At 62.0% G+C, this 22,829-nt stretch overlaps 1 protein-coding gene across 3 annotated transcripts; it reads right to left on the reverse strand.

Moving 5' to 3' along the window:
- Positions 1–73: 73 nt before the first annotated feature.
- SEMA3F (semaphorin 3F) lies at positions 74–22,111 on the reverse strand. 3 transcript variants are annotated; one of them, XM_061347057.1, is made up of 19 exons: positions 21,813–22,111; positions 18,436–18,603; positions 9,512–9,672; positions 9,300–9,362; positions 8,876–8,995; positions 7,496–7,576; positions 5,306–5,399; positions 4,828–4,947; positions 3,836–3,975; positions 3,650–3,764; positions 3,413–3,482; positions 3,142–3,286; positions 2,837–3,059; positions 2,039–2,127; positions 1,817–1,858; positions 1,461–1,618; positions 1,318–1,385; positions 643–776; positions 74–561 (listed from the first exon to the last, which is right to left on the reverse strand). In XM_061347057.1, exons 2-19 carry the CDS (start codon positions 18,548–18,550, stop codon positions 151–153), a joined length of 2,349 nt encoding a protein of 782 aa, XP_061203041.1. In that variant the 5' UTR covers positions 18,551–18,603; positions 21,813–22,111; the 3' UTR covers positions 74–150. The 3 variants fall into 3 exon arrangements, with proteins under 3 accessions (XP_061203041.1, XP_061203040.1, XP_061203042.1); XM_061347056.1 differs by lacking the exon at positions 21,813–22,111 and adding an exon at positions 21,542–21,652; XM_061347058.1 differs by lacking the exons at positions 7,496–7,576; positions 21,813–22,111 and adding an exon at positions 21,542–21,652.
- Positions 22,112–22,829: the final 718 nt, after the last annotated feature.

Consider the following 22,829-nt stretch of genomic DNA (forward strand, 5'->3'; position numbering starts at 1 on the left):
CACCCCCATGGGAGTGTGGAGCACGTGTGTCTGTGTGTGTGTGTGTGTGCATGGATGTGTATATATATATATATTTATTTATAGATATTTTTAATATTAAAAGGGGGGAAAAATAGACCACTTGTGCTAGCAAAGTCCCTGATGATGGTTTCATGTATGCCCGTAGGTCTCTGGCTGGTGATTCCGGCGGTTTCGAGGCTTCTTCTGGTCCTGCTGCTCCTTGGCTTTGAGGCCAGCCAGTGGCTGTGGTGGGCTGGCGGCCGTGTGCCGCCAGTAGCCCTGGCAGTACTGGTCCAGGAGTCCCATTTCGGGCTGGGTGAGGAGCTGCAGCAGGTCCTGGTAGCGGGGAGTGGGGGCCCCCGGCAGGCCAGGGGGGGTCTCTGCCTGCACCAGCGCGGCGTGGACGGCGCGGGCGCTGAGCACCCGGAGCTGCACCTTGCTCACCGTGTGCTTGAAGTTGTTCTCGGTGGCGGTGCAGGAGTAGAGGCCGCTGTCGGCGAGCTGGAGGCCGCGCAGCAGCAAGCCCTGCTCCGTCCGCAGCACCCGGCCCTCCACCCGCAGCTGTGGGGGGCACAGGGGGCGGCTCAGGGGGATGGAGCCCCGCGCCCCCCGGCACCCCCTGACACCCAGACCTGCCCCTACCTCTTTCCGCCGGTCGCTGTTGTCCTTCTGCAGCAGCCACTTGACGCTGGCCTGGGGAGAGCGGGGCTGGCACTCCAGGAAGGCGGTGCTGCCCTCCACCCCGTACTGCACAGCCTCCACCGCGTTCTTGTTAGCTGCGGGGTGTGCCACGGGCACTGCGTTACGCGCCTCTGCACCCCTGCCCTGCCACCCTCCTCCCGACCGAGGACTCTGCAGGAGCTCCTGCCCGCTGCCAGCTACAGCTCTCTCTGGTCCCCAGCCACCCAGCAAATGTGCTCCTCCTTGAGTGCAGCCATGCTTCCACAAGGGGGTGCATCCAACTGCCCATCCGTCCATCCATGATCCATCCATGATCCACCCATGATCCATCCACCCACTCAAATCTGCTCATTCTCCTCCCCAAAATATCCATCTATCCATCCATGCTCCATCCATCCCAAATCTATCCATCCATCCATCCATCCACACAGTCATCCTCCTCCCCAGTGTATCCATCCATCCATCCATCCATCCATCCCTTCTCCCTTTACCCTCACAATCATCAACCCTCCCATGGACAGCTGTCCCCCTCAGGCCACCCATGTCCCCTCCAGTCACTGCCACCTTGCCCTTTCCATGCCCTCAGCATGCACCCTTCTATGCCCAGGCTGCAGGCTGCCCGCAGCCCTCCCTCACCATTGGAGTTGTAGCCTCGGCACTGGCGGATGGGGTTGCCGTGCCGCACGTCCTGCCTCCGGCTGCGCCTGGGGGGAGGCAGGGGGTGAGCAGGAGAGCCTGGGCCAGGGGGTTCCCTACTGCTACCCCCGGCCCCCCTGTACCTCTTGGAGGAGGCGGAGTACCGGGTGCAGGCGCTGCCGTCCCAGGCGCAGTAGGGGTCCCGGGCCAGGCAGCAGTCCGCACAGGCTTCCCCATACACATCGCAGCGGTGCAGGGCCAGGTGAGTCACACCTACGGCCGAGGACACATACAGTTGTTGCTGTTGGGGGACAGAGAGGACAGGTGAGGTGCTGTCTCATCCCCACCCCACAAGGACACCCCACAATAAGCTGAAGCCTGCCGGTACTGGCACTGGCTGAGACACCAGAGCCACCCGGCTGCTGCAGTGACGCTGGGCAGTGCTACAGCCAGACCTGTGATGGGAGCTGCCCAGACCCCTGCCACACGCTCTGCTTACCCTCTTGGAGGAGATGGTCATTGTCTTGATGGGTGCTGGCGTCTAGATGGGAGCAGAAATGGAGATGGAGGGGGCACTGCCTGACCCATGTTGCAGCCTGAGGGTGAGTACCCCGAACCCCCTGCACGCAGCTGGGGCAGGCAGGGGTAAGCAGCCCCGAGGGACTGGCTGATGTCCCAAAGGGGTGGTTGGAAGGGTTGAGGACACTTGGCCAGCCCTCACCTTGAACACCTCAATTTCCTCCAGCATGAGCTCCTCTGTCTCCATGTCATCCCGAGGGAGCACGATGACCTTCTGCACGGTGCCCCTGTCTGCAACACACCGTGATGCCCAGGAGCTCAGTGCCACCCTTGGACACCTGCATCCTCCCCACGTGGGAGGGTTCCCTGCTGGGGCTGGGGGGAACAGTGATCCCCCCAAGATAACCCCCATGTCTCTCCTGCCATAGCGGGCAGCTGTGCCTGGTGTGTAGCTCAGGTCACTGCCTGCGGCCAGGGACTGTCACCATCCAGGACAAGGTGGGGACAGTAGCTGGGGATAGACAGCAGGGCAGGAATAGGATAGATCACAAGAACTCCGGGGTGTATCTTAGAGCAGGGGAAGCACTGTGCTGGATGATGGTGTCCCCAGTATGGGCACTGGAGCTGGGGAAGGACAGGGCTGGAGGATGGTGCCTCTAGGATTGGCAATCAGGCAGAGGAGACACAAGGCTAGATGACGGTCGGCTTAGTATGGACAAGAGGAAGCACATAGGATGGGCTCTGGGGTGGAGGGAGGCCCAGGCTGGATGGTGGCATCCCTAGGATAGGAAATCACATGCTGGACTGCCGGCTCTGGGGGTGGGAACTGGGCACTGGGGCAGGGGAAGAACCAGGCTGGATCTCAGGGTGTGGGTTGGAGCCCCTGACCCTGCTCCAGCGTGGCGGAGGGCAACGTGCTGTGGCCAGTCGCGGTGGTGGCCGTGCCCTCCGGGGCCGCGGCGGAGCATGCTGCGTTCCCCGCGGTGCGCGGCGTGGGTACCTGTGCCCAGGAAAAGCACCTCATAGCGCCCGTCTGCCGCGTCCACCTGGTCCACGGCCACGGTGGTGAAGCGGTAGTTGACGTTGGTGCGCACCACCAGCGGCTGCCGGTGTGTGGGGTACACGGCGTGGTACATCAGCGGGTGCGCGCGCATGAAGTTGATCACTTCGTCGGGGTAGTCCTTGGTTGACTTCATGGACGGGGTGAAGGTCCCCCCAGGGCACTGCGGCACAACCATCACCAGCACTTGGTGACCCGGTGTGGGTTTGAGAGTCACCTCCCCGTGACTGCCTCGGGGTACTCACGGTGCCTGGCCGGGGGTAGGGCATTTTGCCTGTGTAGGGCATCCACTGGTAGTTGGGTCCTTCCTTGTGTGCAAACGGCCCGTTGAAGACCATGCGGATGTCAGCCATGGAGTAGACACACACGGCAGAGCCCTTGAAGACTGACCTGGGAGGAAGGGCCTGCTGTCACCCCCCAGCTTGGTGCTGCCACCACCGCGGCATCACCGGGACATCCCCCTAGCTGGGACCCCTCATCCGCTGCTCTGTGCCAGGAGGGTCAGCACTCACTCACCCCGAAGCAGAAAACACAGCATAGATAACAGGGTTCTTGGTGTCCTGGGTCTGCTGGATGAAGACGTCCTCTTGGGACAGAAAGATGGTGGTGTCACCATGGGGAAGGTGGGCAGGAACCCCCTTGCACCAAGAGACACCAGGGCAGGGAGGAGAGCTAAGAGGTACGGGTCATCAAGGGTGCCCCCAGAGCCCACAGGGGTGCAGAAGGCCCCCATCCCCACCCTCGCTCACTCACGGAGCTCATCGAAATGTGTTTCGATCCCGTCGGGTCCTGGCACGGAGCAGACAAGCCGCGCCTTCAGGAAGGTGCTCCACTTGTTCACGAGGCAGCAGTGGCCCCCATCATCGTTCTGGAACAGAGGGACCCCGGGGCTCAGCTCTGCCTCCGCTGCCCACTCCCAGCCCACACCACTCCCAGTACCAGGCATATGCGGCCAATGCGGGAATAGACCCCAGGGCTGAGCGGGGCATCGGCCGACTTCTCTCGGAAGAAGAAGTAGAGCTTGTCATCATTCCTCTCGCTGCTGTCAGGGATGAGCTGAGCTCGGACAAAGGCTGGGTCTGGAACGACATGGCACAGCATGGCACTGCCAGCCCAGCAGCACCCCCCACCCCATGCTGAGCCCCCTCTCCTCCGGCATCACCCCTCTTATAGAAGAGCACTGCTGCGGTCACAGGGTGAGAGATGGATCTAGGCTGATCCATCTGGTGGGATGAGGAACCAAGTCTCTCTGGAGGACACTGATGCTGCAGAAGGGGCTCAGAGCATCCCTGAGGTACATGGGGTAGAAAGCTCCTGCAGCTCTAGGAGCAGGGTGGTGGGAACTGGTCTTCCCCCCATGGGGAGGAACCACCCAGCCTGGGAGTTTCTCAGGAAGCTTCTCCCTGCCATCCATCAGCCAGTGCCCAGCCCGTGCTGACAGCTCCCCCTCTTAGGGTTACCACCCCGCCGGCTCCCCGGCCCCGCAGCATCAGCCCATCTGCTCTGCTCTGTTTATTCAGCTGCCGCCCCATGGGCAGGGGTGTTCCGAGGAGGGCAGGAGGGATGCTCGGGGTCACCGACTGCAGGCGACACGGTTGACATCTCAGCCCTGCACAAACCCCTTCATGGACTCTGGCAGAGCCAGCCCCATCTCTCACCAGCTCCTGCTGCCCAGCAAAGCTCCTGACACATCCATCACTGTCCCACACAGCTACCTCTCTGCTCTTCTGCCCCTATTTCCACCCTTCCATCCATCCATCCGTCCATCCATCATCTGTCCACCCATTCACACACCCATCTGCCCCACACCACCACCCATTCACCTGCCCATGCTGGCTACTGTCTCTGTCCTGTTAGAAGGACGCAGCATGACACAATGGGTCTCATCTCTAGGGCCGAAGCCATTGGGTTCCCATGACACACCAACTCACCATTGAGCCAGCGTGAATTGTACTGGTCTGTCCTCATGGCTGTCTGCTTGCCCATGGTGCGGAAGATGGCTGCGTCCGTGCCCATGAAGTCAATGTAGACACCAGCATAGAGCTCTTCATCTGCAGAGAGCAGAGCCAGAGACCCCCACCCAGTCTCATCCACCCATCTTCTCCCACTGCCCCATCAAGCCCCAGGTAATCACCAGGCAACCAAGAGCCACTGCCAGTGGCTGTCCCAGAGAGCTGGGGAGGTGGGCACTGGTCTGTAACCAGGACCCAGCTCCATTGGGCCAAGTGCCCAAGGACTGGGCATCCCAGGTGCCTGGCCATGGACAGCTGTAGCAGACAGGGTGGCAGGGGCAGGAGCCCTGCTGCTGAGGGATATTTGGGCAGTGCAGGAAGACAGTGGAGCAGCTGTGCCATATCACCTACATGTTCCCTCTGCCTAACACAGGCAGCGCCAGCCCCAGGGACTTACTTATTAATGCAGAGACGGTGTCGACTTTGGGGTCATAGGAACACTTCCCCTTGCCTGACTCCAGCTTGTCTGGCTCCAGGTAGAAGATATAATCCTGGAGAAGGAAGGAAACAGAGGAGCTGGTGAGACTGTGACCCCTCCATCCCTATGGCACTTCCCAAGGCCCATCAGGCGAGGCAGCCTCCTCCAGGACGGAGCTCAGCAGCAAGGATGGTGCAGATGGAGCACACCAAGAGTCTGCAGGTCTCTGAGAAGCTGAAGCTCCCATGAGCTACACCTCCAACGTTGCTGGATGCTTCTCCATGCCCTCCACCACTTGGAGACTTGGCTGAGCTACCAGGCTTGAACAGGACATCCATTCCCCAGGTCCACTTCTGGGCAAACATCTCCCTCCAGCCATCTTCTCGCTCTGGCTGGTCACGCTACACAGCACTGCATGGCTGGCTCCGGGTCCCTCAGCTCCAGCTGCTTTGGTAGGCAGGGTTTGGCCAGCGGCACAGCTTGGCACAGCTCAGCTGCTGGACCTGATGCGCTTCTCCTGTCAGGATCTGTTTCCCAGTGGGTGCCAGTGGGGTGGCGTCATGGGCAGATCCTGCGCCCACTCCAGGGAACTTGCCCCATGTCCTTAGAGACCATCTCCCCACTGTTGCCTCTGCCTTCCCTGCAGCCATCCCTGCAGCCATCCCTGCAGCCATCCCTGCAGCCATCCCTGCAGCCATCCCCGGCACTGTCTCGTGTCCCCAGGCAGGAGAAGCACCCACATTGCCTCCGAAGATGCACGCAAAGTCCTCTCCTAGTGCCAGTCTTCTGCTGGTGCTGACTGGGGGGCAGTTACCCCTCACCCCCAGCATATGAACCCCCAGATCTGGGATGAAGCAGCAGCACATCACCCCCCATGGGCACTGGGGGGACCTCAGGCAACCAAAGTGAGCTGGTCCTGTACTCTGGCTTTGACACAGGGGTAACGGATGTGGTTTCAGCACCATCCATTGAGGGGTGAGCAGAGTCCTGGTCGAGCCCTCAGCTCCAGGAAGGGCAGAAGGGAGTGGGGAGCTGGGCTGCTCACCGTGAACATCCACCAGAGGGCTTGCTCACCCCAGCGCCTCCCAGATCAACCCCAGCCACAGAGATGGACACAGCCGTGTTTGTGCTGTCCCTGTCGCTGCACTGCATCACCTGCACCTCCATCACCACCACCAGCATCTCTGTCCGGCACTGGCCCTGCTCCTGAGCTAGGCAACCCTCACAGGGACAGCCTGGCTCTTCAGTACAGCCCTGGCCCTGGCTGCACCATCTCACCCCCCGCTCAGCAGCCTGCGAGCCGTCAGTGCCAGCACTGCTGTTTGGCTCATGTGCCTTGAAACCCATCAGAGGTGCCAGGAAGCAGAGGCCAGCAGCCCCAGGGAGCCCTGGCCCAGGAAATGCACCTGCAGATGCTGGGGCCAGGTCCAGCAGGCAGGGAGGAACCAGGGGAGCTGAAGGAGTTGAAATGGGAAAGTGCTTCCCCAGCGGGCACTGGGGAGCTCAGCAGCAGGAGCTGCCCACAGCCAGAGATGCTCATGGCCTCTGCCCCAGTACGACTCCCCCTGGAGTGGAGGGACCAGGGGACAGAGGGATGGGTAGGGGGTCCAGGTCCCACGTGCTTCCCAGCCCATGCACTGACCCATGTTAGTCCAGAAGGATGGCTCGGGGGGTGACACTGTCAGGGTGGGCTGGGTGCCTCCAGAAGCCAGGGATGACAAAAGCCCCTCCAGGTCATGGCAAAACAGTTGCTCAGTGATGTTTATGTAGACCCTACCAAGACACCTCCTGCACATCACCTCGGCATCATCCCCTTAACACATCCCGAGCCCTTTGGCTCTGCCAACACACGGTCCCACTTCTGAAGGACACAGCAAGCCCAGAGCCAGGCAAAGCCAGCAGTGGGGATGAGAGCCACAATCCCTGACAGTGTCCTCCATGGGGACTCGTACGTGTCCTGGGAGGAAGGAGTTAGTGAAGGAAGGAGAGCAGAGCCAGGCCGGTGGCCGGAAGATGCTGTGCCAAGAGGGAAGGAGATGGCAGGGATGCCCGTGGCATGGGGCCCCGGCCATGGGGTCGGAAGCATGCCGGTGGGAAGGAGCCCGCGGCTCCAGCACTGCCCGGGGAGAGGTGGGCACGGCTGCAGCGGGCTCCCAGCCCGGTTCCCACCTTGCTCTGCGCTGGTCTCGGGCTGAGGGGGCTGGCGCTGGATCTGCTTTCCCGGCCTCCCGGCTGGCTCGGCGGGAACCCCTGGGGAGAAGGAGCAGGGCAGAGAGTTAGGGGTTGGGGGGGGGAAGCCCCAGGGCAGGGACGGGTGAAGGGGACCCTAAAACTGGGTGATGGGTGCCTGTGCTGGTGGTTTCATGGATGCTGCGGGCTGGGCTGGCCTCCCGCAGAGCATCTCCCGGATGGATCCTGCTCTCTCCCCCAGAACTGGAGTGCCCTGGCGCAGGGCAGAGCAGGAGGCAGCCGCCTGCAGCCATCCAGGCTGGGCTCACACCAAGGACACAAAGATGGCACCTGACTGATGGCAGCACCCTGTGCAGGGGAGCAACACTTGAGGGATGAGCCGTGGCACGTGGGAAGCTGCCAGCACCGTGGGGTCACTGGAACCGCCTGTCCCTGCCACATCGCTGCTGCATCTGATGGAGGGCACAGGCCATGATGTCCACAACGGCACCAGCACCCTGGTCCTCCTCTAAAGCTGCCACTGCCCAGTCTACTCCCAGTTCAGTCCTTATCTGGTCCCAATCCAGTCCCAGTCAGCAGTGGCCCGAGCAGCAGCCACATCACTTTGTGCCTATGCCTTGGGGACATCAGGGCGGATGCCTCCATGTCCTCCATGTCCAGCGCCGTGATCCTCCCTTGGCTCAGGCTGGTGGCACCCGGCTCACTCCAACCACAGGAGAGGACACAGCCTGGGACCTGCCCCCAGCACAGAGGGGACGGACACCTTGCAGGGCTCAGGGCACCCATGCTGCTACTTGCAGAGACCAGCTCCCTCCAGGTCTGTCCTGAGAGCACTCCTCTGTCCAGTGCATCCAGCTTGGCTGCTTGTGGCTTCAGCGTCACCTTCTGCTGCACGCTGTGGTCCTCGGGGCCTGGTGACATCCATCCAGGGACATCCCCGCCATGGTCTCATGCTCTGGCACTGCCACTGCCACAGTTCTCCCTGTGCAATGCCAGCACTGGTGTGGCGCTGAGCATCCTCCACATATATGATGAGGAGCTCAGCAGCCCGGTGGGAAGCCAAGGGGCCACATGCCCCTGTCCTGATGGAGATCCAGCAGTGGCTGCAGCCAGCAAGGTGGGAGGGCACATTACATGGAAGCCAGCATCGGGGTCCAGCATGGAGAGAAGTCCTTGCTCTGCAGAGATGGCTTGGGCCCGCTCGGCAGCACAGCACCATTAGCCACGGTCACCCTCCAGCCTGCCATTGCCCCCAGCCCTCTGCCCCCCAGCCCTCCCAACACCAGCCACGCCACCCTCCTGCCCCCAGCTGGGCCAGGCACCAGCTCAGACCCCTCATCCCTCCCTCCCTCCCCTCACCTGGGCTTTGCGCCCACGGTTGACGAAGGCACAGATGGGGTTGTAGGCGCCGGTGCCGCACACATAGAGATGGGTCCGGTTCCAGGGCTGGATCAGGCGGATGAAGTTGCCACACTCTCCCTGGGAAGCAAAGGAAGAGGTGACAACCAACCCCAGTGAGGGGCCATGGGTTGGGGTGGGGCCATGGGTTATTGTGGTCATAGGATGGCAGGGGTCATAGGACGGCATGTGGCGTGAGACAGCACGGGTTGGGGTTGGCATGGGCCATGATCTCGCAAACAGGACTCAACCCTGACTGGGAGGAGGAAGCAGCAAGGAAGGGCACTCAGGAGATGGCTTTTCCAGGGTAAGGCATGAATCCCCCTGCAGTGCTGGCACCAGGCCTCCCACTGCTACAGAAAGGGTGCTGGTGATGGCCACTCACGTTGCTGTTCTTGCCTGACAGGATGCACTCCTCAATCCTCTGCTGGGATGCGGGCCAGTGGATCTGCAGGGACACCAGCCCAGGGAAGATCAGAGCTCCTGCCTTGCTCCACCTCTTCCCCGCCACCACCACCGATGCCCATCGAATGCAAGGCCCTGGCACCTGAAACAGCCCCTGGTTGTCCCCCTTCCACCTTCCCCAGCCCTGCTTACAATGAGGGGCTCGCGGTTGATGTCGTGCAGGTCCAGGGAGAGGATGTAGTCCTTGCTGCCCACATACATGCGGTCGTGGTCCTCGTCCTTCAGCAGGATGCGGTAGTCGCTGGAGTTGAGGAGGAAGTTGAAGAAGTGCGCTGTGCCCGTCGCCTTCAGCTCTGTGGGGGCAAAGGAGTCAGCACCCCAGGGACCCCAACCTTCTCTGGTGCATCCGTGCCCAAGGTCAAGCTTGGTCCTGGCCAGAGGACGTCTTGCGAGAGGAGATGCCCCCTTCCCGGCCATGGTGCTCATCTCCCCTTCCATGAGTGCCATGATGCTGCCACCTCTGTGCAGAACATGGGACAATGGAGATGGTCATGGCCGGGTGGACAACCAAGAGTGGCCAGAGGAGGGGACAACGGGATCTGGGCTCAGGAGACCCAGCTCCCCACAGCAGGGAGCGGAGCTCCCCACCAAGATGGGTCTGGAAAGGGGGGTGCTTCCTGGCACCCCATCCAGGAGCCCACAGCTCCCAAGAGCTCCAGCATCGTCTCTCTCCTGCCCTGTGACCTCCTGTCCCAGACAGGCTGCTCGGATGGGGAGCTGCGACCCCAAGGAGCCATCTCCTGGGGAGGGGCCGAGCCTCCCCCCACCCCGCACACCCCATCCCCCCTTGGAAGCTATTTTTAGCCCGAGTGTGGGAGCAAGGAGTGAAAGAGGATAATGAGGGTCATGAATATTCACAAGTGCAATGAGGCAGCCAGATGGGAGGCAGAAGTGCTGCAGATGATGTGGGCCCGTGCCAAGGACCACGCAGCAGGGGCCACGGCAACAGCAAGAGAGGACTCAACCCTTGGGACACGATCTGCCCTGAATGCAACCCCTTTGGAAGCCACTCAGCCACCAGATGCCACCTCCATGGCACTGCGTGCCACTCCCTTTGGAGATGCCACTCTCTTTGGAGATGCCATTTTTAGATGCCACCAACAGCCATCAGATGCCAGGTCCATGGGACACTACCTGCCCCAGATGCTACGTCCTTTGGAGATGTGACCCTCTTTGGGTGACATCAACAGCCATCAGATGCCAGGTCCACGGGACACTACCTGCTCCAGATGCTACCTCCTTTGGAGATGTGACCCTCTTTGGGTGACATCAACAGCCATCAGATGCCATCCCCATTCATTGGATGTCACATGCATGGAGTGCCATCTGCCGCAGATGACCCCTTTGAAGGTGTCACCCCCTTTGGATGCCACCCCCAGCCATCAGATTCCACTCCATGGTACGCTGGCCCCATGATCATCCCCACCCTGTGGTTTGTCCCTTCACTGAGGCCCCATCCATGCAGACACCAGCTGCCAGGAGTGGGCTATGGGGAACCCACACCAAAGGGGGCACAGGGGTGCCCAGGCACAGCCAGATGCATGCCCACCGGTGTCACTGGGAGGGAGAACCCTCTCTGTGCCATGGCTACAGCGGTGCTCCCCAGCCCCATGGAGCTGCTCAGCACTACTCAGCCACGATGGTGAGGCCAGTGCATGCTGGGCACACAGGGTGGAAGCCACTGGGGCAGGCTGTGGGAAACGGCATCACAGGAGGTGAAATCAATCCCCCCCCCAGCTTGGGGCCTGCCTGCCTGCCAGGGCTGGCTGGATGGGGAGAGCAGGGTGGGCATGTGGAGGCTGCAGGCAGGAGGGTGCCCCCACCATGGCAGAGGTGGGGTGGCAAAGGATAGGGGACTGGGGGTGCTGCCCGCCCACAGCACGCTCCTTCTCCTGCCTGTCCCATCTGGGCTCCAGATGCTCCCTGCCTGTCCCAGCATTCCCTGCCTGTGCTGTGGCACAATGGGTCTGGTTCCTGCCTGTCCCATGGCCTGCAGCTGCAGTGTGTGTGTGTACAGTGAGTGGTGTGCGTGCATGCATGGGCCCCACGCAGCATGTGCGTGTGTACAGCCAGTAATGTGCATGCATGCGTGTGCCCCGTGCACCATGTGTCCATAGCGTAACATGCTATACATGTATGTGCACTGCGTGTGTATGTACGCCCCATGCTGCATGTGTGCACACACGTCCCACACAGAGGCTGTGTGCATGTGTGTGTGCATGCGTGTGCCTCATGCACCATGTGTGTATAGCGTAACATGCTATACATGTGTGTGCACGTACAGTGTGCACTGCGTGTGTATGTACGCCCCATGCTGCATGTGTGCACACACCTCCCACACAGAGGGTGTGTGCATGTGTGTGTGCATGCTTGTGCCCCATGCAGCATGTGTGTATAGCGTAACATGCTATACATGTGTGCGCACGTAGCGTGCACTGCTTGTGTATGTACACCCCACGCTGCATGTGTGCACACACGTCCCACACAGAGGGTGCGTGCATGTGTGTGTGCATGCTTGTGCCCCATGCAGCACATATGTGTGTACAGCACATAACCTGCGTGCATGTGTGTGCCCCATGCACCGTGCATGTATATAGTGTGTAATGTGCTTGCATGTGTGTGCTCCATTCACCACGTGTGTATAGCGCAACATGCATGCATGTGTGTGCATGAACTTGCAGTGTGCACTGCATGTGTATGTATGTGCCCCACACTGCACGTGTGTGCACAGGTGTTCTATGCAGTGAGTGTGTGCATGTGTGTGCATGCGTGCGCCTCAAGCACTGCCCTGGGGACACAGGATGGATCTGTTGGAGCTTTCCCCAGCCCAGGGATGCTGCTTGAGGCACATGCATGCACACACAGAACCAGGAACGGGCAGGACGGGCCTGGCTGCAGCTGCGGCAGAGGCTGATCCCCAGCCCAGGGATCCGGTGCTGGAACCACACACTCAGCCATCGTGCTCGAGGCAGACACAGCCCTGGCGGTTAAACTGGGCAGGAACCCCCACAATGGGAAAACCCCACATCTGCCACTGCTGCCTGGCCCGGAGACACCAAGTCTGAGCTCTCATCCTCACCTTCCTAGCCAGGACCCTGGGCTGAGCCAGGCAGAGCAGGACACTGGTGTCAGAGCGTCCCGTACCAGTGATGGTCCCAAATATCCGACATCCATTAGGATGGCAGGCCCCAGGACTCAGCAGGACACAAGAGCAGCAGCACAAAAGGGAGCCATTCAGCCCCCCACGGCCCAGTGATCAGAGGGGGCACCCCTAAAGCAGGGCGGTGACAGACCCACTGCCCCGTGACACCTTCTCCAAAGGGGACGGAGGGGCGGGCAAGCCACTGCCCCAACCTCTGACCTCCCAAACTGACACCCCCTCGCCCTGCCCTCCTAATCCCTCACTGCCACCGTGCCCCCAAAACCTGCCCCCAGCAACCGCCGCAGGACCCTGGGGAGAGAGCAGGGCAGGGGCCCCACCGGGGCCGTTGAAGCCACCTCGTTAGCCGATGCTCCTGATGAGCTTACTCCCTCCTGCATCCGCACTGCCAGCCCGGCACCAGCAGAGCTCTCCCGGCTGGCCGGGAGCCTAATCCCGTTTTAATTGCCCAGCACCGGAGCCAGGAGCTGCCCCGCATCGCAGCCAGGGTGGCCTCCCTGGGGAGCGTCCCTTCGCAGCAGCGTCCCGCAGAGCCCCCACCGAGCCCCCCTTCCCTCCCGGCATCGTTCGGTGGCCTCAGTCATTGAGATTTAATTACGCTGCGCCCTGGAGCGATGCCGGCGGCCAGGAACCGGCGATGCTCAGCTTGCGGTGGCAAGCAGCGCCACCCGATTACATCCTCTGCAAAGCCACATTCACCCCGTAAGGACAAATTCAGGGCGAAACTACAGCTCCGGCAGCTGCCCCCACCTCCGCCCTTAATCCGGTCCCTACCCGCTGCCCATTGGCGTGATCTCTAAAGCCAAAGGGAGATACTGGGGGCCTTGGACAAACCGAGAACCCAGGGGGCTGTTCACTCCTCACCCCAGCTCCCCAAACCCCCTCATCTTCCCCGCAACACCACCAGGGCGCCAGCACTGAGATTTAATGCCATAAGGACCGGAGCCAGTCACCTCTCCAGGTGCACAACCGTACACCATCGTTGCACCCCCAAAACCAATTACAGACGCTCTCACCTAATTAGTTTCTAATTATGGGCTTGTAGCGCATTCAACATAATTAGCATGTAAATTACATGGCGTGTTTATATTCAATAACCGCTCTCCCCCCCGGCTGGCAGAGGCAGCGCCTTTCGGGAGCCCTTTCTTTGCACAGGAACGAATGAATTCACTCCAAATGCCGATGGATAAGCTCAGCGCTAGTCCCAAGGGAGCCTGGCCAAGCAGGGATAAATCCCAGCTCCATCACAAAGCATTTTATCCCATACATTTATAAGCATACCCCAAATTTGGGGGATGCTCTCCCCTATTGTTTTCCCTGCTTGAAATTTGGGATGCAGTTCCTTGGCTACCTGGTGGAGGGGAGTGATGGGGAGCAATGCTGGGAGAGGAATGGGGGGCTGGATGCATCCCCTCGCGTGTCTAAAGCATTTGTTGTTATTGTGGTTGATCAAAGAGCTGGGTGGGTCGCACGATGAAAGCAGAATTGCTTATTTGTTTGAGCGTCACTCCGCTACCCCTTGGTGGGTTATTTATGATGTAATTAAGCTAATTACATGTAATAAGAGAGTTTCCGTGGCCCCCAGCCAAGCTCTTTTCCCATTTAACTGATTCACAGGTGGGAGGAAACCGAAGCTGCCTTGCTGGGGCTTGGGAGACGAAATGGCTCTGGCTCCACTCGCTGCATCCCACCCCAGACCTATCTCCAGCCCTCCTGGAGCATCGCTCCATCCGGCACTCAGGGCAGGTGCTACGGCTGCCCGGATCAAACCCCTCGGGATGAAAGCGGGGCCGGCCGGGTGCACCATGGCTGCCCCGCCACTTGGGCACTGGCCAACACAAAACACCAACCAACCAAACAAAAAAAGACACACAAAAAAGAAAACCTACATTTTTTTCACCCGAAACCGCTGATTCATCCCGTGGAGCCTGGAGCCTGCCCCAGGCGCTGGTGGGGAACATGCCCCAGCAGCATCGTCAGCAGGGGGGACCGGGGCACCACCGGGCAGCACTGACCCTGGTCCCCAGTGGGAGCTGGGCCATGGGATGCTCCAGCAGCAGGAAATCCCCCCTGGGAAGGAACATGGCTTTGGGAAAACCACCTGAATCTCCCCAAAACCAAAGAGCTGAGCTGAGGGGTCGTCCCCCCACCCCGCTGCCTTTGGGGTTTTCGTTTCAAATGGGTTTTGACATTGTTTCTGCCTGCAGCCCCCGAGCACCAGCCAAGGTGCCGGCCAGGAACACGGCTGTTTATCCAGGCCATCTGCTCCATGCCAGAAAGGTAGCGGAAAGAGCAGGAGCCAGGGGTGCTGTGGGCAGGGGCTGACAGGACTGGAGCTGGGTCTGAGGGATGACACGTACCAGGACCGCAGGAAAGGCCACGCTGGCTGCGCTGCTCCAGAAGGAGCGGTGTTAACTTGAGGACTAATGAGCTTATTAGATATTGGCTTGGGGGGGGGCTGTAATCACATGGGGGGTTTTGGGTGTGGGGTTAAGGAGCATAAGGAGGTTTGCAGCCAGAGCCTGGGGGCTTATCCCAAGCAGCAGCCGGTCCCAGCACGGTGGGGGTCTGCTGCAGCCCCCCATCAACCCAGCTGAAACAATCCTCTTAGGGGTCACAGAGCTCAGGCCCATGTCCCCATTCCCCAAGGCGCAGGATAGGACTGCAGCATGCCCCCCAGCTTTGAGGGGTCTGAGGAGCAGCACAGGGGTTTGGTGCACCGCCAACCCATGCCAGGATGGGGACTGATGGCACCCAGCCTCTCCGGCACATCCCCAGACCTGGCTGTCCCCGTGCCCTTGGCCCTGGCCATGCCCCCCCGTTTCCCCCATGTTTATCCCAGCCCGCTGTCACAAAGCGGTGCCCACAGCTGCAGCAGCTTAGGAGGGCGCCAGGACGGCCCCGGGGACATGGCCCCTCGCCGGGCTCCCCTCCAGCCATCTGCCATCCCCCCAGCCCGGATCAAGTGTGCTGATGGCCCCTGGCCGAGATGCCAGCAGTGCGGGAGGGGAAACTGAGGCATGAGGCATCCAGGAGCGAGGTCAGGCAGGGGGCTGGCAGCAGAGCCCACAGGAGACTCCACCGCTTGATTGATCCTTTCTAAAGTGGCATTTTCCCCCTGCAGGAACTGCCCTGCCTCTCACCCAGCCCCTCCCAGCCAGGGCCGCCCCATGGCTGGAACGCTGCTGGTGCTGGCATAGCTGCTCCCCCTTTGAAGCCCTATGGAGAGCCCTGACCTTGAGGGCTTCCCGCGATGATGCGGGGTGAGAGCCCACCCTTCCTTCCCGCATGCTTTTCCCACGCCGGACGGGCAGCAGGACACGGAGGGATGAATCACCATCATCATCACCTCCTGCATCCTTGTGGGGAAAGCATCGAGTTCTCTGGTGCCCGAGCCCCTGGCCCAGAGGAAGGCTCAGAGGAGAGGGGGCTGCAGGATGTGTATGGGAGAAGGAGAGGAATTGTTAGCAAGGAGATGATTAAAAATATCCACCCTATTTCTGGCCAGCACTGGGCTGGGATCTGGGAAGAGCTGCTGGCGATAGGGAGCCGTGTCGGAGCCACTCCCAGCACTGTTCTTTCCGTGCCGGTCACCTTCCTCCCGCCACCACATGGACTTGAGAAAGAGGGCAGATGGACAGGGACCATAGGGGTTACAGGATGGGGGCAAGGACCAGGGGTGACCCTGCAGCAGGGCTCGGGAGCTCCTTTCCTATGGCTTCCTTATTGTCTCTATTCCTTCTTTCCCAGCACTGGGAGCTGCTGGGGCTCTGGGGAGGATGACGCAGGCCCCGGGGAGCTGCGACAAACCTTCGGCGCGCGATAACAAGCGAAGGCAAACAAACCCAGAGACGCTCCCGGGGCTGGCAGGGCTCCAGGCGGGGGGGGGCAGACACGGAGACATACAGCTCCTTCCCAGCACCCCACCAGGCACCAGCGTGACGCCACAGGCACACCATTGCACGGCGATGCTCCAGCCTTCAGCATGAAGGATGCTGATGGGGGGGCTCTGCACCCCAACCCCACAGCATCCCTCCAGCCCACACCAATAGCCACCAGGTCCCCTGTACAATGGCCATGTCCCTGCTAGCAGGGCCCAGCTCAACTCACCACACCAGTGTCCCACAGCCTAGCTCCCATCACATCCAGCCCCACTGCCTTCAGCTGCCCAGGGGGCTGGGGACAGGGATTTAGGTACTGTACCAGGCTACCCGTGCAAGAGAAGGGACCAACTGGAAAGCAAAGCCCACGGTTTCAAGGAAGCTCTGGGCAATTATCAACAGGGGGAAGCTGCTCACCACCAGCTCAGCATGCAGCTCATAGCTGGCCCTCAAGGAAGACCCTGGGCTCATTCTCTGCCACCACACTACAAGAGCATGGGCAAGGAAGGGGTGAGCACATCCCTTCCCAATCCCAGTGTGCTTTTTTCTCCATATGCCAATGCAAACCAGTCCTTCTCCCACTGCAAATCCCTCTCGGGGCAGAGAGGGCAAGGGGGGCCCTGCCAGACCACCCCAGCTGGAAAGGACCGGAGCTCCCAACACAGGCACTTGGTCCCCTAGGCAGAGCCAGTGACCTCTGCTCCATCCAGCCAGGGACAAACCACCAGCCCCAAAGCAGCCCTCACCCACAGCACAACAGGCCCGACCATGCTTATCCAGAGTTAATCCCACTCCCGGGCATGCCGGCGGCTGTGGGACGGCGACAGGCATTAACACACACCTCGCCGGGGTAGCGGGTGCTGGGTCCAGCCAGGGCTTCCCCAGAGCCTCCCCTCCCTGTAGCCATGAGGAATACACTTGGAGCTGGGACAAGGGATGCATCCCTGGGTAGGAAACAGCAGTGGCCAAAGTGCCCCAGCAGCCCCCAAAACCCCACCAAAACCACCTTTAGAAGAGGCAAAGCAGCGCCTGCTGCGCAGGGAGGAACCGCTCACACCGTTCCAGCCCAGACTTGTCCCCAGCCTCTTCATACCAGCCATTTTTCCTGCTGAAACCAGCCTTTACACCGGTGTCTCACCCTGTCTGTGCTGTTGCCATCACCCCCTATGGCATCTCCTTCCGGGCTCTGCCGGACCGGAGCTGCCGTGCTCCCCACCAGCTCTGTCACTGCATCCTGGGCTCATGGATTTGGTACCTGACGAGGGGCAAAGGCACTGTGCAATGGAGGCAGCACCGGCTCTCCTTGGCAGCTCACAGCCCCCAGGACCCCAAGGGGAGGCAGACAGGAGGCTCCACATGCCCGTCACCCTCCTGACACATGTCCCTGGGCTGGGATGCATGGAAGTACGGCCCTGGCACTGGACACACCACGCTGGCAGAGCCAGTTTTTGTTCTTGAGGTTTGCAACCTGCCTCATCGTTCCCCATCCCACCCCTCTCTGCATCCTCCATAAAGGCACTCAGAACCAGCCCCTCTGCCAACGTGCACCCTAAAGCTGAACTGGGGGGGTCTCCCTGAGCTCCCAGCGTGGGCTGGGTGGGTCGGGCAGCCCTGTTATGAAAGAGTTAAGCCCCTTTCCCCCCCCGCCCCAGCATCCTTCCCTCCTGCCTCTTGCCGGCTCCCTGCCAGCTCCCAGGCATTAACACCAGCTGGGGGGGGGTCGGTGACGTCAAACTGGTGTTTGAACTCGGGGTGTACCTCTGCACCCAGCTTTGACAGACAGAAGGAGCCACCCATTTGCAAGGGGAAACATACTGGGGGAACTGGATTGGCTGATAGCCCTACAGACTGGGGTGGGGGGCAGACTGGGAGCTCAGCACACAGAGATTTATGGGGGTGCAGCGTGCTGATGCCCCACCAAGACAAGAAGGAGCAGCCTGGACCGGGGTGCCCTGGTCTTCTCCACATCCTTAGGGTCCCTCTCTGCCACCCAACTTATGCTGCCAGGCTCTTACCTTTGAAGGACAGCTGAACCCTGGGGGTGGCGAAGCCAAAGCCGTGATCCTTGGCGTGGGCAGCCCGCCAGCCCAGAGTCAGCAGGGTGGCCCAGAGGACACCAACCACGGGCATGGTGGACACACGCTTGGGTGCCAGGGTCGAGGGGAGTCCGGGAGTGGCCGAGCCTGCCAAAGAGTGCACAGGGAGAAGGGATGTCAGTGTGCTGCACTCACACCCCCCGGTGGGGTGGGGAACGAACCCCACATCTCCCCATCCCAATCCCCAGCATGCAGCACCCTCCAGGGGCGGATGGAGCCAGCCCAGAGCATCTCAGCCGAGCTCTGCTCTCATGGTGGGGGGGGCAGGAATAGGGGGTGCTCAGCCTCACCTCCGTGGGTGCCAAGCCAAGCGTGCAGGAGAGGCAAGGGCGGTGCTGGAGGCTGCAGCACACTCCTTCAGACGAGCCGTCCAGCCTTGCCCAGGTGAGGAGCATTGTCCTCACCCCCCCAGCCACCGCCACACTGGATCCCCTCACCCCAGCACCCAGAGGGGTCCCCTTCCCAGCCCTCTTCTGCCCACGTCTCCTCCCTCCCAGCCCCCAGCAAAGCCACAGCAAGCAGAGCCGGGATCAAATCTTTCCAACATGAAGGAAATCTGGACTTCATTATTCCAAGAACGTACGAAAAAAAAAAAAATCCCCTTCATAAATAAAAGAGGAAGAAAAAGGAAAAAAAAAAGAGAGCCCTGCTTGTGTGCCAGGCAGCTGGACTCCCTGGGGCTCCGGCACGGCGCGGAGCCCACCAAGCTGCCTCCAGCAAGCCACACACGCACCCCGGCACGGCACAGCACAGAGCCCCCAGCTCGCTCACCCAGGGACCGTCTCTTCAGGCCCTATTCCCCCTCCCAAGGCAGCACCCTTGGGGTGGGAGCTCCAGGGGACTCAGGGCAGGATTTGGGAGGAAGCCTGCAGTGGGAAGCTCCTCGCATCCCCAGGGAGCTGCACATCAGGGCGGGATGCACCGTGCCGTGGTACCAGGGTGGGTTGAGCATCCAAGGAGCCCCAGACTTTGCACTAGGGGGTCCCCACCGTGCCACCCTCATGGGGACGTGCCCTCCACGGCTCTGCCAGCTGCCACAGCACTGCCCCACGGGGCACAGGAATACACGAAGGTGCCAGGTGGATGGCCAGGAACCCTTCGGGGCAGAAGGGGGAGGAATGCTGAGCTGCAAAGGGGGCAGCCCCGCACCCCGGAGCTCTGCCCGCAGCCCATCCGGCTGGTCTGGCTGGTCCCTCCCGGGGTGCCCAGCACACACCACAACGGCCCCAGCCCTGAGCGGGACGGGGGCAGCAGCACTGTCACCGGCATGCGGGCCCCTCCAGTGACGCGCTTCCTCGAGCAGCAGGGCAAGCCCCAGAGCGCAGCGGCATCGCCGTTCGCGGAGCCTCAGTATCTTATTTCTTACTCTCGCCTTCCGAGTCAGGAAATATTTCGATTTGCTCTATTCCCCCCCGAGCACACGCAGCTCCTCTCCATTGTACTGGCATTCGGCCCCCTTCCAGGCTGCCCCCCCTTCTCCCACCCATTCCCGGGCTCTGCCCTTCCCAGCAGCGCCGGGCCGGGACAGCCCGAGCCCCCAGTTCCTCCAGCCAGCCAAAACTCCAGTTGGTTGCAGTTAAATACCCCCCCCCCCCCTTCATCCAAACCTCCCCCCTTCTCCCCGGCAGCTTTAGGAAATAATTCTGGCAAATCCCACTATTGCATTTGGATGGAGCGGCGTACGCGTCAGAGACAGGGAGAGAGATGGCAAACAAAGGAAAAGAGGGAGAGGAGGGGAGCGCAGCGAGCGCAGGGCGAGGAGGGGGGAAAGGGCCGGCGGCGAGAGAGGGCACACAGGCCCGGCCGGGAAAGGCAAATTCCAAGGGAGCAAGAAAGAGAAATGGCCCATTGGAGTGCACCTCGGCCAGGAAATCTCTATTTCCAGGGTCATCTGCGCTCCAGGGAAGCTGGGAACTCCAGGGGGGAGAGCGGCCACGTTCCTCTCCCCCAGCATCCGTGCTGGCTGGGGCTGGGGTGTTTTCCTTAGCAATTAAAGTTTGGCCATTGCTGGTGCTGCCGAAGGATGATCGAAATCCCGCTCGGCTTTACCCCCCCCTCCCCAGGCCGGTCAACCGAGCGCTGCCGAGCCCAAGCAATTAGGGAAAGGTTTCCTTGGCTGGAACGGGGACGCCTTTTGGGGCCCGAGACCCCCGGCTGACGGGGGAATTCGGGGGACTCGGAGGTCGGGGGGCCCTTACGCCTGGTCCTAGCGGCCTCAGGAGCCAGCCTAGGGTGCAGGAAACATTGTGGGAGAGAAAAGGACCACAGGCTCACAGGCAGGATGGGCAGCGGGAGGGAAGCCTGCCCCTCCTCTCGGCCACGGCGCCCGAACGCGCGATGCCACCGGCGGGAAGGGGGGGAAATAATCAGAAATGCAATGAAATGAGGACGCTGCCCGCGCAGCTCGGGCCCTCGCACCCGGGAAATAACTTTGCACAACTTTACGCCGCCGGCCCCCGGTCACGCCTGTCCCGGCCCCGGGAGAGCTCCCGGTCCCCCGCGCTCTGCCCGCCCCATGCCCCGGCGGTGATTGGGGGCCCAGCGGGCGGCCCTCAGCTGCATGCCCCGCGGTGCTGGGGGGCTCAGGCGTGTGTCCCCTCCCCAACACTGCTTCCTCGGGCGCCCACCCGCCTTCGAGCCCTGCCGCAGCCCGCCCTGCCCCAGCGGTGCCCCGCCAGCCTCCGGCCCCTGCGTGCACCGTGTCGCCCAGGCGCAACCCCCCAGCTACCGGAGCGGGGCGCGCCTGCCCAGCCAACAGCTCCCGAGAGTAGGGGTCACCGCAGGGGCTTCCACCACCCAGCTACTGCCGCCCGCGACGCTGGAGGGGGGTGCACCGTGAAGCACCTGGTGTCGCCATCAGCTCAGGTCAGCGCTCCCACCGCCGGACCGCAGCCGCCAACCTGCCCGCTTCACCGCTCAGTGACGACGCGGGGGGACACACGCGAGTTCCGAACGGCAGAAAGTTTTCCCGAGGCTCCCCCACCCCGCACGGGGGATCCTCTCCGCCGCCCTTCCCCGCCCTTACCTCTGCGGGTGCCAGCGGCTGGGCTGTGGAAGGCGGCGAGGCTCAACGCCGCGCCCGGCACCCACGGCCCCCCGCCATCGCGACTGCCAGCCCCGGCCCGTGAGCGGCGGCGGGGCGGGGCAGCTGCCCGGCCCCGACTGGGAGCCGCAGCCCGTGCGCTCACTGCTGGGGGGGGAGAAGGGGGGATGTGATTTGCATAGCCCCGCCCCGCCAGCCCCGCCCATCGCTCAGGGCCGCGGGTTCGAGCCCCACCGCCTCCCCCACCGCTCACCTACAGCTCCGGCCTTTTGTTGCTCCGTGCCGGCGGCGCCCCGCCGTGAGAAGCCGCGGGCGGCTCGGTTGGCCTCCGGCGCCCACCGTCCTCCCGGCGGCCCGGGGAAGGAAGCGAATAGATAAGTGACGTCCCTCCTTTGTCTGCCAAGGCGGGCGGCGGGGGGCGGCCCTGGGCTGCGAGAGGCAGCGGGGAGCCGAGCCCGGGCGAGCCGACGGCTTTGTGAGAGCTGCGGCTCCGGCGAGAAACCGCCTCCCACACACGGCAACTCCTTGGGCAGGGTGCGGGGCTCTTCCCCCAGCCCCACCTCGCTCCCTCTGCCCCCCTCCCTCTTCCCCGGTGATGCCCCCGTGACCCCCAGCCCCAATCCCCGGGAAGATGGGTGATCCAGTCCCCTGCATCCCGCTGTCCCGGGACCTGCCGGCCTCTGGGCGAGCCCTGCCCGGCACCATTTCCCCTCCACGCCGCAGCATCCTGCCCTCCAAAGCAGTGCTGGCAGGTGCCGAACAGCTGATGCCCGTGGCTCTCTGCCCCGAGCTGGGCACCTCGGAGCCCTCCAGATTCCAGGCACACACCTTCTGTGCCCTGCTCTGCTCCCGAAGCCGGGGGCCTCCGTGGTGCTGCCTGTAAAGGCAGGCGCTGCCTCTCCCCCTCCTGTGGGTATAACCCCGGTGCAAGCATGGTGACCCCCAAGACCTTCCCCCTTGGCCTCAGAGGTCCCATCCACAGGTTTTCCATCTCTTCTTCCGCTACCCTGCTCCCACGCAGGGTAATGAGGCATTAAGGACTCTAAGAAAGCACAAACAGGGCTCCTAGAGGGAAAGGTGCATTGATCTTAGACCAGTCATGTGCCTGTATGGGCCTGGGCTTTCCCTCCGGGGTGGTGCCCGTGCCTCTGAGCCAGGCTCCCTGGGCAAGAGCAGGGTACAGGGGACCAAGGCCATCCTGACATAAGGGCCACAGCACGGAGACCGGTAGACACCATCAAGCAGGCATTGATGCTGGTGGAGCAATTCC

The sequence above is a fragment of the Neopsephotus bourkii genome, unplaced genomic scaffold (assembly GCF_033783945.1).
Source record: "Neopsephotus bourkii isolate Nb327-2 ecotype Australia unplaced genomic scaffold, CSIRO-AGI_Nbou_v1 NB_284, whole genome shotgun sequence".
In the NCBI taxonomy this organism is placed as follows: domain Eukaryota; kingdom Metazoa; phylum Chordata; class Aves; order Psittaciformes; family Psittacidae; genus Neopsephotus; species Neopsephotus bourkii.

Bases quoted from the DNA above. Each gene is read 5' to 3' on its own strand.
- SEMA3F (XM_061347057.1), bottom strand. From the start codon at position 18,550: ATGCCCGTGGTTGGTGTCCTCTGGGCCACCCTGCTGACTCTGGGCTGG. The intron at 4,948-5,305 runs GTAAGTCCCTGG...TGCTCTCTGCAG, and splicing joins CACCGTCTCTGCATTAATAA to ATGAAGAGCTCTATGCTGGT. The intron at 3,765-3,835 runs GTACTGGGAGTG...CCTCTGTTCCAG, and splicing joins GCATTGGCCGCATATGCCTG to AACGATGATGGGGGCCACTG.